This window comes from Ctenopharyngodon idella, chromosome 23, assembly GCF_019924925.1.
Source record: "Ctenopharyngodon idella isolate HZGC_01 chromosome 23, HZGC01, whole genome shotgun sequence".
NCBI lineage: Eukaryota > Metazoa > Chordata > Actinopteri > Cypriniformes > Xenocyprididae > Ctenopharyngodon > Ctenopharyngodon idella.
The window spans coordinates 13,041,524-13,055,620 of record NC_067242.1 but is presented as its reverse complement, the minus strand read 5'-3'; the positions used below and the strand labels follow the sequence as shown (position 1 = coordinate 13,055,620).

Below are 14,097 nucleotides of genomic sequence, written 5' to 3'. Positions count from 1 at the left end.
GAAGTATCATTCATGTCTGTAGCACTTAAAGTTAGAGGTTTGTTCACATCTCTAACCTTAAGTAATAATATGAATGTTTAGATGTAGGTCATATGATCATATATCCGATTTAGAAACATATTTGAAAATGGCCCAAATCAAATGTGAAAAAATTGTCTTCTTTGAAAAAAAATCAGAATCGGTTGAAAGTGTAAATTTAGCCTTAAAGTCTGAAGTTTCAACAGCTCTATTTAGTCTTTTTACTCCTGTGAAAATCTTATTTGGAAAGCGAGGCCATCCATAACCCGGTCCGGCCCCAGACTTAATCAGTCTATTTGCCCGCTTGTTCTTCAGTGCTGCTTTAAAATGAGCTGATAAGTGACTGTGGGCACCAGAATTAAGAGGCTCCTCTAAGCTCTTCTCAAGAGCTTCATAAAAGGTGCTTAGAACTTTTTTCCTCTTTTTTCATTGAACTGAAACAACCTCCTTTTATGAATATTACTGGGAACGAAATTAAATGTTCAGTGTTGCTTTTCAATACATGGTTCCTCAGTTGATCAGCCTAGTCACCTGTTTAAGTGCACTTAAATAAATACTTTGCATTTAGACTACTGATAAAACGCAGTGTCTCCAGCTTCAGATGGCATTAGTCTTTAAAAGTGCGCCTCAATCATTAAAAGGAAGAGCTAGGTAAAGTAATTGCTTGGCGTTGAAGAACGTTTTAAGAAGAACTGCTTTTTTTCCCCAATGAGAAGATTTATTCTCTATTACAGTTATCCCAGACAGTATTCACAATATATTTAGATTAGTTTCACAATCTCTCCTTGCTTTGTGATTTACGAGTATGAGTGTGTTCCATGAATCAGTTCAAATCAATTCAAAATTCATGTGCTACATTTCTCAAAAATATCATGGAACTCTTTGTGTGACATTTTTTGTTTTTGTAAAAATATATACAGATAAATATTGCTATAATTAGTTTTATATCAGTTCATGTAAATTAAAAGAAATTACATTTTGTGCATGAATTATGTTCATTGTTAAAGTGTGGAAAATTTATTTTTAACTTTTATTTAACTTTTTTTACTTGATATTTTAAAGGGGAACTATAATGCCCCTTTAATTACAAAATGTAATATAAATCTCTGGTGTCCCCAGAATGTGTCTGTGAAGTTTCAGCTCAAAATACCCTGCAGATCATTTATTAGCTTGTCAAATTTGCCCCTATTTGGGTGTGAGCAAAAAACACGCTGTTTTTGTGTGTCCCTTTAAATGCAAATGAGCTGCTGCTCCCGGCCCCTTTTCAGAAGAGGACGGAGCTTTAACAGCTCGCGCTTCGGTTGCTCAACAACAACAAAGCTGGAGAATCTCACGCAGCCAAAATGACGATTGTCAGTAATGTGTTCAGCCTTACATTGTTCAAACCGGAGTCGGACACTGATGGAGAGACTCAGGAAGAAGTTACAACTTTTAGAATGCAACTGGACGTTTCTGAATGGTTAGTGGATAAATTTATGTAGTTGCTGTGGAGTTGATTCAACTCATCGACTAGCATGTGCCATCATGTTAATCTTTTGTGTAAATCCAGCATTGAATTGACTCTCATTTGTGAAGCAGTCCGGCGTAAAATGACGGCGACAACACTCTACTATAACAACTCTTCCTCTTCTCTAAAGCAGCCCAAAATGGCCTCACCCCCTTTGTTGCGTGTTCTCGGGGGCAGGGTTTATGTACATTTTGGGGTTTGTGATGTCACAAACCCGGGAAGAAGCTTGTTGTAGTCACTACCAGCCATTTGTTGTAGTCCTTAAAATGCAATTTCTATAAAAGAAAATATCTCTCTTTGCATTGAACTTTGAGCATCGCAACTTTTTAGATGTTGTTTATGCTCAAACAGCAACATTACGCACTAACTAAAGTAAAAAAAAAAAAAAAAAAAGTGAAATCATAATCAAGGACCCCTTTAAAGTCACCTTTTTGAAGGCAATTTGCAGGCAAATGCATAAATATCAAGATATATATTTTCAAATGGCTGAAAAAAATATTAAGATATTATATTTTAGCTATATCACTCATACCTACTTACAAAGGTAGTGCTGCTTTTAGAGTTTAGTAAGAATTTATGTAACTTTTGAAGGTCTCTGATTTGTGCTCGGCTTGTCTGGCTGCATTGTTGATTAGCAAGGCTTCTGTTGCCATAGCAACAGGCAGCCCGCATATTCCCAGTCTGGCTCCCGGCGAAAAAAAATACATGACATCATGCTCGGGCACAAAGCATGTATCGTGGCATGAAGAGCGGCATGCGCCAGACTCAACGCGACACCTCCTTTTCTGCAGGAACTCATGTTATTTAACAGTCCCGTGACGGCATGAACTAGTTTAACGATCAGTCGTTTATGTAGTGAAGCAAGGGAACGTGGCACAGTGACACCTCCCTCAGTGCCCAGCCTGATTGTGTGTGTGTGTGTGTGTGTGTGTGTGTGTGTGTGTGTGTGTGTGTGTGTGTGTGTGTGTGTGTCTCCTAGTTTTTAAGAGCATCAGGTTACTAGCACAGAGGAGAGATTGTTTCCGCCGCTGCCTTCGACTGAATGACAGGCGTACTTAGACGTTAACCCAATCAGTATTGATCGGTGACTGTTACCCTTGGCTTTTTAGTAGGAGGAAGACTGTGTTCATTGTACTTGAGTCAGAAAATCACATCCTCTGCTGCATGAGCTGGTGTATGATTCTGACTTAACCTGCTGTCTCACCTTCTGCCTTATTGAATGAATAAATCCACCGGCTGATGTCTTCGGCTATGTCAGCACGGGGCCAAAATTGATTTCTCCGGCCTGCACGCAGAGCTCTTGGCTGGAGCGCCGAGCGCAACCTGGGCCATCTCACGTGTCCTAAAATCTGCCAGGAGGAGCAGAGTGGTGCTAAGCTCTCCGCTCAGAATCCAAGACAACAAAGAACAACAGAACAGAATAGAGCTGGCTCATCACAAGAGCCACTGATATATGAGTCATTGTGGACTATTCGCTGCTGTGTGTGCCTGGAATTAAATATTTTATCTATTCTCAATTAGGGCTGCATTGGCTTAGACATTTTGGCAATATGGATTGTCTATAAATGGCCCACATGAAATCTGCAGCCACAGAACTCAGATTTCTGCAGAATGTCATTCATAAAATAAAAAAAAACAAAAAAACTCTGCTCTGCAGAATTAAAAAAAGTAAAATTTTAAATAAGTTACATAGGTCCACAATTGTTTTCATTTTGTATTTTACATTATTTTATTTTATTTTATTTTTTATTTTATTTTATTTATTTATTTTTTTTAATTATTTTATTTTATTTTATTTTATTTTGCACTTCCGCACAGGTGAAATCAAGCTTCAAAACATTACAATGTATAGTAGAAAGGTTAACTTGACTGTTTAGCACTTTTTATCTTGGCATTGAAAAAGAATATACTGTTTAAGTTAAATAAAATAAATTGGATAAAATAAGATATCTCCTTCAATAACTACAGATAATTCATATGTGTTTTTTGTGCTTTTTTGGATTGCATAGTTTTTGCTTGAGTTTGTTTGGAATTTTACGTGTCTCCTAACAAAATCTTTAATAAAACATTATAATGTACTGTAAAGGGATGCTAATGATTAATCAATGATCGATTGATTGTCGATAATATTTTAATTAATTAAACTTATTAATTTGTCGATTAAGCAAGGTCATCATTAGAGTGAATAGTTTTGAAATGCGTGCGGCTCATGCAGAAAACGTGCAGCAGACACACAAGGAACATTGAAGCGAGCACGCCTTAGTTACGTATTCTAAATGTATTATGTCTTCAAGCCATGCAATGGATTAGGTAGTCTAGCCATTTATTTCTAAACATAATTAACCAAGGGTCAACTACATCGCCACAATAAAAGTAAATAGAATAAGCAACAAGTAATAAGATCCTGGTTGATGAGTGATGATCTTCCAGTGCTGTTTCAGCTGTGTGCTCCTATTCTATGGCGCATAGTAAATCAAGACCTGTCAATCTGAGCAATCAAACAAATCCAAGCATCCGATTGGTCTCTACACATCGTCCCTACCCACTATACCCACCCACCACACAGGGATCCAGTTTCTATTGGTTACAGACAAAAACATGATGCAAAAGTATCATATGAGTACTGTTTACATGTGTGTCTGCGGAGCTTTTTCATACAAATGCTTGGTGTAGTTTGGTCTCTATCTGAAACAAATATGCTTGTAGTATTCTACTATTTCAGACCTAATGTGTCAGCAAATCTCCCCAACTTCGGATTTAAGAGGTTACAGTTAATTTAAACCACAATCGATTATGGGAATTTATGTAAATTGATATTCCTAGTACTGTATATTAGAAAAGTTAAATAATAGTTTGGCTTGTTTGTATCTTGTCATAGAAAAAAAATACTGTTATCTATAGAAGCTTGTTTCTGCCACTGAATAAAAAATAAAAAAGGTAATTGCGACTTTTTATCTCGCAATTCTGACTTTTTTTTCTCAGAATTGCAAGATATAAACTCACAATTGTGAGTTATCAAGTCAGAATTGCGAGTTATAAAGTCAGAATTCTGTGATATAGACAGAATTGAGAGATATAAACTTTTTCCCCCTCAGAATTGGCCTTTATAACTTGCAATTGCGATTCTGAGAAATCACAATTCTGAGAAAGAATTGCAATTCAGAATTGTGAGAAAATTCAGAATTGCAAGATATAAACACAATTCTGTGAAAAAGTTTATATCTTGCAATTTTGGCTTAATAACACACAATTGCAACTTTATATCGCAATTCTGACTTTAACACGCAATAGAGACTTTATATCACACAATTCTGAGGAAAAAAGTCAGAATTGCAAGATAAAAAGTTGCAATTATCCTTTATATTTTTTATTACGTGACGGAAACAAGCTTCCGTAGTTACAGTATGTATTATCTTTTTCTTATAATAAATAAAAACTCTAATACTGGCCAATGCCAATATATTGTGCATCTTAATCACTTCTGTATCAGATACTAATAAACATTTGGGTCTGAAGGAGTGAGAGATAAAGAAAAAAGGCTGACACCATGTCAGAAAGAAAAGCTACACTGAACTTAGAATAAGACAAGATAGTAAGTTGTCAATGAGAAATTGAAAGAAGACGCTGATTAAAACAAGATCAAATCAGGGTCTCTCTTAGCCTGTATATAAGAGAGAGTGTTACAGAAAGAGATCAATGTGGTGGATATGTAATAAATGAGTCTCTGGCTGAGACGTGTAATTGTCCCTCTCTTGCTCTCTCTGTTATTTAGGGCTAGAGGCATCCATGGCACACGAGCGCCGGCCGCCCATGGCGCCCTCCTCCGCTTCTCGATACCACCGTAGACGCTCCTCTGGCACCCGTGATGAACGTTACCGATCAGGTGAGTCCGCGGCAGGGCGGCAGCCGGGAGTTTATTCCAGCAGTGCAATGAGTGATCCCTCAATGATACTGTCACTGGAATGATGGGAAGTCTTGTAGCTGCCCAGAGTTCTTGTACCACAATAATAGTTATACAGCAACTAAATAAGCTGTTTCTCACTGGCTGCTTCCTAAAAAAAAAAAAAGGAGGGGGGATTAATTAATCCCCTTAAAAAGGGGATTAATTCTGTTTATTTAATTTTGAAATTATTTATCTCCACTGTGGAGTTTCAGGGTTAAAATGCCAATTTCTTTATATACTTTAAAAATAAAATCCAGATAATTTAACTATTTACAGCATATATGAGCCTGTTAAAATGTCATGTATTTAAATCATAAACAGTGTGTGTTTGTGTGTCAGATTATGGATGTTTATTCATCTCACTTTTCTCCCTATTGGCAAATATACAAATATTGATATATAATATGTGTGAGAGACAGATTTATCTGCTATGAGCTGTATATATTAAAATGATATCTATCTGGTCTCTGTGTGTTCAATAGACAGCCACACATCCAAAATATAGAGATGAAGGAATAAAAATAGGGTTTCATAGTCATGAGACTTTTATTGAGCTTTTCCTTACTGAAGGTTTTATGATTTATGGTTCATTTGAGGCAAGTTTTTCAAAATAAATTTAGTTTTTGTTTATTTGTATACATAAACAGCACTTACCCGGCCTTGACCATTGTCTAACTTTAAAGACAACATGGAATCAAAATTGACCCTACTTAATATTTACTTTCTTATTGAATGTCCCTGGTCTTATAGTGTATGATTCACCAATGCACATTCTTGGCCTCTGAAACTACTTTTCTCTTCTGCTGATAGCACACTAAGGCCTTACAGTTAAAGAAAAAAAAAAATTCTGAAAATTGAAAATTCTGTTTTAAGTTGTCTATTAGAAAAGAAAAAACAGCATCAATGCATCACTTCCTGTAAAGATCAGTTCTAGCCATTCAGTTAGAGCAATAAAAAAAAAACAATGACCTACTTTTGCATGCACAGCGTTTCCCCTATTAAGCTATATATTCTGGTTATGTCTTTATTCTGAAAAAGACATTGACATTTTCCGTTGCCATTGTGATATTGTGGTTTACATCATTTAATGAACATACACGTTCTTTTCTAGTTCCCTTTAACTGCATTTGGACAGTAATTAAATCAGAATATGACCAAATTCGCATCGGAATATTCTTGTACGTGTAAACACAGTCAGTGTGTTGATGGAATATGTTGTTCTGTATCTCATTAGAGAGTCCAAATAACAGCTTGGATTATTAGAAGCCGTGACTCTGCCAGCGTGAGGAGTTCAGCCGTGGGTACAACGTACAGTCAACCATCTCACACAGACACACACACACGCACACTGTGATGAGTCAGTATTACAAGATCACAGAAGGGCTGGAGGTGGTGGCTTGGCTCTCGTCACACACTCTCACGACCATCAGCCAGTGAGACTCATCTCATCCACGTCACTGTAAACACCAGCTTGGAGGTCAGCAGCCAGTTAATATAGATTCACTTCATTTCATTTCTCATTTTTTTTTATCCTCAGATGTCCACACAGAAGCAGTACAGGCAGCACTAGCCAAACACAAGGAGAGGAAGATGGCCGTTCCCATGCCTTCCAAACGCAGATCTCTAGTGGTACAGACGTCTATGGATGCCTACACCCCCCCAGGTGAGCTTCACACCTGATTCTAAATCATCATTCGTTTAAAGTCAACATGAAATCAAAAATAAATGGATTCTTACTTTCTTAAAAAGATGGTTCACCCAAAAATGAAGATTCTATCATCATTTATTCGCATTTATGTTGTTACAGACCTGTATGACATGATTTCTTCTGTGAAACTCAAAAGAAGACATTTGGGAAAATGATTTTATTGTTCATACAGTGAAAGTCAATGTTATTTTGCTCCTCTTCTGAAACAACTTTTTCAGCTAATGTCATTTAGGCTGTGTAGGCAGGGAAAATAGCAGTAATTAATAGCCAAATTGCTATATTGTTTTGGCTACTTCTGTATGAAGTGCAGCCTTTCTAAAATGCTCAATTGTTGAACGCCCACTTTTCATAAACTAATTAATTTACTGATTGGAAATTACGAGAATGCGAGAATGATTTGTGATAGTCTCAAAATATTCAGTTAGAATGGGTTGAAAATTACACATAAGTGTGAACTATATTATTTTCCAGAAAAAATAATTTTTATACTGTATAAACTGTATATTTTATTCTATCCTCTAACCCTAAGCCTACCTCTAAACCTACCCATCACAGAAAACTGCATTTTTTACATTTTCTAAAAACATCACCAAGTATGACTTATAAGATGTTTTTCATCATGGGGACCAAAAAATGTTCCCACAAGGACAAGGATTTCGGATATTGGCATCTTTATGGGGACATTTTGTCCCCATAACGTTGAGAATACCTGAACCCCACACACACAAATCACTATACTAGTGAAGCAATTGCATAGAGTTCTTTCTTATATTAAATTGGTAATTGTAAACAATTTAATATAATTTAATAATGTACATTTATGAATTTTATGTGAATGTATTAGGGGTGTGACAAGATCTCGCAAAATTAAAATGTGACGAGATTTCTCGTCGAGGTGAAAAGCTGTCTTGTGTTATTGCCATGACGGAGCATGAGGGTGAAATTAGCATAGAATATGCCACTGCTACGTTTACATTACGTCTACACTGTCGTTTTACTTTCTATAGAAATAAAAACCATTTAATTCAGTTGGATAACGGTCACTTCAATCCCATCCATCTCATCCAACACGAGCTGTTGTACATATTTCAGCAGGAATGGGAGTTCACTGATCACATGACGAGAGTAAGTGACGAGATGACTGACGAGACCATGGCGGAGGATTTGTTGCACAACAGAGCCTAAGAGTCTGACTAATGTCTTATCTTGTAGAATGCGCGCTCAGCACCGCTGCTTCCTGTTCACAGAGTATGCGCGTTTGCGAAAGCGAAAGTAAAGCGCGAGCGCGCATTCAAACGCGATTTCAATACCCTGCATATTTAAAGTGGCTCTCTGATACATGTAAATATCTCCCAATTTGACAGCCATCTTAGACTGGGCTGTGTAGTTGTAACCATCTCTCAGCTCTGTATCATAATGAAGAAAAATTTGCTCTCTATTTGCACTTCATGCAATTCATACTCAGAAAGTAGAACTGAAATGACATCCATTACAAGATGATTAATTAAAACATTTCAAATGCACCGGCAGACTATTTTTCTAGTCATGTATTTCGCCATTGAGGATTTTCTTAAAAATACTGTGTAAAAATCTCGTCTCGTTCTCGTGAACTCAATTTTGTGTCTCGTCTCGTGAGCTGACTGTCTCGTCACACCCATAGAATGTATGCGTTTAATAAAAATAGAAATAAATTACTTTGACACACGTAAAAACCTGTTGCTAAAATATATATATTTTAAAAACATTTATAATTTATTATTATTATTTTTAATATTTCATTACCCAATCAATTCCTTATGGATACCATTTTTGTAAATTTGTCTATTTTTCATTCTAAAATCCATCTAATGGGTTGCAAATCCCTTTTCATGTTGACTTTAATTGCACTTGTCCACTTTCTGGGCTGAGTGTTGAGTGGGTCTGAGTGACTCTCACTAGGCCTCTCCCCCCTCTCCTCTCTGCCCCCCCTGACAGACACCTCGTCCGGCTCGGAGGAGGAGGGCGGCCAGGGTGAGGGTACCCCCACCTCCAGCCAGGGCAGCGTCAGCATGGAGCACTGGATCAGCCGGGCCATCCACCAGGGTTCCACCACCTCCTCCTCCTCGTCATCAACGCAGAGTGGGGGCAGCGGAGCGGCAGGGCGCCTGGCTGACGTCCTGGCTCAAGCACATGTCGGCAAATCAGGTAACACCCCCCTCAGCAAACTTCGCTTCCACATCTATCCCTCAGCCAGTCACTCCCACAATTCCTGCCATGCTTCTAAACCCTGCCTCCCTCGCCTATGTGTGTTGTCCGCACCTTCTTTTGCTTCTTATTGTATATCTGTGCTGTCGTTGGACCACGCTTGCTGTCATTGACGTGATTCAGTGGTAATTGCCTCTGAAATTGTCTGTCGAGAGGTTTAACTGTTTAATCAGTAAATAATCATTAATCTTTGTCTGCATGGCTCAACAATAAGGATGGTCCGCAGCCAGTTTAAGAGCATTTTGGGACAGAGAACAAGACTGTCACAGTGATCACAGTTTTACATTTGTTGATCACGTGTTTGTGTTTTTATGGCTTGCTAACCCAAACATTTTCTGTGCTAATTTAGATGTCGTCGTGAATTCTGATGATTTATGTCACCAAGTTTGTGTCTTAATTGTGCAAATGATTTATGATAGTCTTGCAGCATCAGTTAGAATGGGTCAAATCATAAATCACTGTAAGCTATTTTACCTGCAAAAGTGCATTGAGTTTATACAGATATAATTTGTAACTCCATGTTATTATTGTTTAAAAACATAAATGATATATTATTGTAAATAAATTCTAAACTGTTATACATGATATAATATTGTAAATCATTTCTAAATAAAACATTATAATCAATCATTAAAAAATAATTTATATTTATTTTAAATGTTTTCTTTAGAAAACTTTACATTTCATAACAAATAAATAAATATATTACTTATAAAAGCCTGTTGCTAAAAATATACGTTTAAAATATTGTTTTAATTTGTTATCTTTTCATGACCCAATCAATTCCTTATAGATACATTTATATTCTACCCTAAAATTTCTTGTAGAATTTTCTTTTTTTTTTAAATTAACATTTAATAAAAATATATTTCTGATACATTTAAAAGCCTGTGTAATTATTATTATAATTTAATATTTACTATTTTAATATTGTAATACTATTGTAATATTTGCTATTTATTTATTAAATATTTTTCATAATATAATTTATTTCTTCTTTTTTTTTTTTTTTAATTTATATATTTTTTTTATTGTTGTTGATGTGGGGCACAACAAAAGCACAAATCTACTGGCCTGACTGGACCAGCAGAAGATCCTTATTGTTGAGCCCTGTGGTGGCAGTTCAGTCAATAAAGAGCCAGTTACACCTCCCCGTTTTGTCTGTTTAAAGTAGTCCTGACTAGCCTGTGCTGAACAGATGTTAAATCAATCCATCCAGCTGATTTTAAATGTAAACAGAGAATGTAGCAGGAAGAGGAAAGAGTTTTGTTGCCACTTTCCCCTCCTCCACTCAGAACCCAGAGAAAGAAAGACGCCTCATTTTCAAAAACCTCACGAACCCTCTGTATCCAGAGGGCTTTAAGTTGTAGACTGTGGCTAAGTGATGAACTCTGGTGTCTTAATAGAGCTATGATGTTATGTAGGAGTGCCCTGTGGAGCAGTTTAATGTCTGAAGAAGGGAACTCATCTCTTTCACACTGTCCTGTTATCTCTCTCCCTTCATCTTTTTATTTCCCCTCACGATTTGGTTCTCAGCGTTCTATCTCACTTTCCCTTTCCTGTATCAACTTTCCTCCCTGTTCTATGTTTCAAATCACTCTATCCTCATTTCTTTCCACCCTCACCATTTTGTTTCTTCTTAAAGGCATTTTACATGGTGCACAATAGGCAACAAGTTTTCTGTTTTTTTACCAGCGCTTTTCCATACACATAAGAGGTGGCAAATGTTACTGATTTAGCTCAGTGTTAGCGAGCGAAAACTGAATGAAGTGATTACTGTAAGTATTATTTTCAGTGTTTCATATAAGATCTAGATAATTAAACTACCCTGTTAAAAAAATCCAGCCTTTTTTTTTTTTGCTGGTCTTAGCAGGTTCAGGGCTGTTCACACCAAGAACGATAACTATAAAGATAACTGTAACTTCACTGGCGTCCGCACGAACAGACAGTAATGATTTGTTTGTTATAAACGCACACTGAAAGTGTATATTGACTTGGTACCGAAGTCGGTACTTTTGACAACACTAGTTACAGTTATCATTCTTGGTCTGTCAGCCTGGCTAAGCTGGTCTTAGCTGGTTTAGCTAGTCTCAACCCCTGAAAAATGCCCAAAACCTCTTTAAAACCAACTAAACAAACTAGCTTGACCAGGCCTGAAGGCCAACGCACCAATGTAGGCTGTTTTTGTTGAGCAGGAAACATAATAAAATGGGCTATAAAATAGGCTAACCATGAATAGAAATAAATGTGATTGGTGGGCAGACATTTGCCGTGTCTAAAATCACTCATTCTTTTACTCATTCACATTGTGTGGGCAGCAGGGAGCGATTTTAGACACATCAATTCTGAAAGTGACTAAAAACATTAAAACTCAATGCAGTTTGATTGGTTGGAGAATACTGACACATAAAATCTTCTGATTGGTCAATGACACATAAAATCTTGGCAAGATTTCCTTGACGCCTCCGCTCTGCCACCTTGAAAATAAACTGGGAATTTGTGGTCATCGTGTAAAAGAGCCTTTCGATTCTCTCTCTCCCTCTTCCTTTTTGTTCTCCTACATGATAATGTTGTGGTACCATCTAAAAGCAGACAACCAACCTCAAGAGACTCGGTCGTGTTCGGAGCTCTCAGAACATTGTTAGTGCATATTTAGGAACACGGCAAGGATGCTTAATGTCTCTCTGGGACGTTTTTAAACACTTTGGACCAGGAACAAAGTTCTGCAAGTGCTTCCTAGGTTTTTGCTTTTGTCCCGTTTTCCCATATTTGTCATGTACCATTGGGAGAAACATGGCAGTGTGGGTGCTCCTGTAGGAATGCTCAATCATTCCCACCTCCTCAGTTCCCCCTTCCCCTTCCCCTTCCATGCAAGATATCCAGAGTCCTCAGTACTCTGTTGGGAACATGGCACCGTCCATGCTCGGCTCATCAGTCCCCGTCCCTCCTGCCCATCCATGCCTGCGGTCAGTGAGGAAGTGGACGGCTCTCAAGGTTCTGGTTCTCCCCCTTCCTCCCTTCCCCATCCAGGGCCGATCGCTCACCTCTCGTTGAAAAGGAAAACTATGCTTGGCGTAGCAGAGAACGGAAACTCGCTGCGGCGCTCCTGTGAGTTCGGATCAGATCTTCTCTGGCCGCCACCCTTGGAGTCGGAGGGTCAGTATACTGATGCCGCACACACACACACACTTACATCATGAACTTCCCCCAATCATCCGACCATCCAGACAGTCTTTGTGTCCTCCATGTGGTTTTCTCTGGAGTCTGGGGGACGACAGGCCCCTCGGTGTGTTTGTGTTTGGAGTTGCGTGCTGTGAATTTTATGACCTGATGTGTCTGAACGTCAATTCTGCTGTGTATGTACGATTAAGTGAGCACAATTCTCTTACAACAGTTATGAGACATTGTCTGTGCTTTGAGATATGGTCTATCTGTGAGTAGTAGTGACTGTATACCTTGTGTGTTTACTCAATATTTATAGTTTTTTTTTATTAAATTATGAAGTGTGAAATGCTGTTTTTTCAGGCTTCCAGTCTGCTTTTAGATGTCCATTCTTTGTCTCTATGTGCTTATCGTTGTTGTTCATTCCCGACCTTGTGTTTTTCAAGAAATAGTTCACTCAGAATTGAAAATTTTGTCATAATTTGCTCACCCTTTTAAACTTTCCGAACATGTATGACTTTCTTTCTTCCGTGGAAAACAAAAGAAGAAATGTTTATGTTCACACTACCTTTTTCCATACAATGAAGGTGAATGGTGACCGGAGGCTACCACAAAAAAGCACCATATAATCGTAATAAAAGTAGTCCATAGAACTTTGACACAATTTTCCAAGTCTTCTGAAGCCATGTGATAACTGTGTCAGAAACAGACTAATCATGCTTGTCACCTATGGTCACCATTCACTTACACTGCATAAAAAAGAGCAGCTGAGACATTCTGCGTAATATCTTCTTTTATATTCCACGGAAGAAAGAATGTTAAACAGATTTGGAACAACATGGCGTTGAGTAAATAACAAAGTTATCTTTTTTGTGTGCGCTATTGCTTTAAATGTCAGTGTTTTGTGCTACCTATCACTACCTGTGTGTTTATTTGTTAAATATGCATGATTATTTCCCTAAATGTTGTTATCTGCATTGACATTTGAAACGTTTTTTCAACCATTGAAATCATTTCCTCATTGAAACACAGGCACATGTTTGTCATATACACTATTCAAAAGTTTGGGGTCAGTAAGATTTTTTTATTAAAGAAATTAATACTTTTTTATTCAATAATGTTACAAAAGTTTCTATTTCAAATAAATGCTGTTCTTTTGAATTTTATATTCATCAAAATATCCTGAAACAAAGTATCACAGTTGACACAGAGCATATTAAAATCTGAAAGATCATGTGACACTGAAGACCGGATTAATGGCTAGTGAAAATTCAGCTTTGCCATCACAGGAATAAATTACATTTTCAAATATATTAAAATAGAAAATGGTTCTTTTATATTATAATATTTCACAATTACTGTTTTTACCATATTCAGCCTTGGTGAATATAAGAGACTTCTTTCAAAAACATTAAAAATTCTTACTGATCCCAAACTTTTCAACTGTAGTTTATATTGGTGTTTTGATAAATTGCTTATATCACTTACTATAGGCTATATATAAAGTGTACCAAA

The 14,097-nt window shown here is 37.2% G+C and overlaps 1 protein-coding gene across 1 annotated transcript in view; it reads left to right on the top strand.

The window, feature by feature from the left end:
* The window catches only part of dip2ca (disco-interacting protein 2 homolog Ca), a 117,094-nt gene that overhangs the window by 55,850 nt on the left and 47,147 nt on the right, over positions 1-14,097 (top strand). The window contains 3 exon segments of the mRNA XM_051881541.1: positions 5,298-5,408; positions 7,006-7,131; positions 9,115-9,360. Of these exon segments, the coding sequence (XP_051737501.1) occupies positions 5,298-5,408; positions 7,006-7,131; positions 9,115-9,360 (483 nt within the window).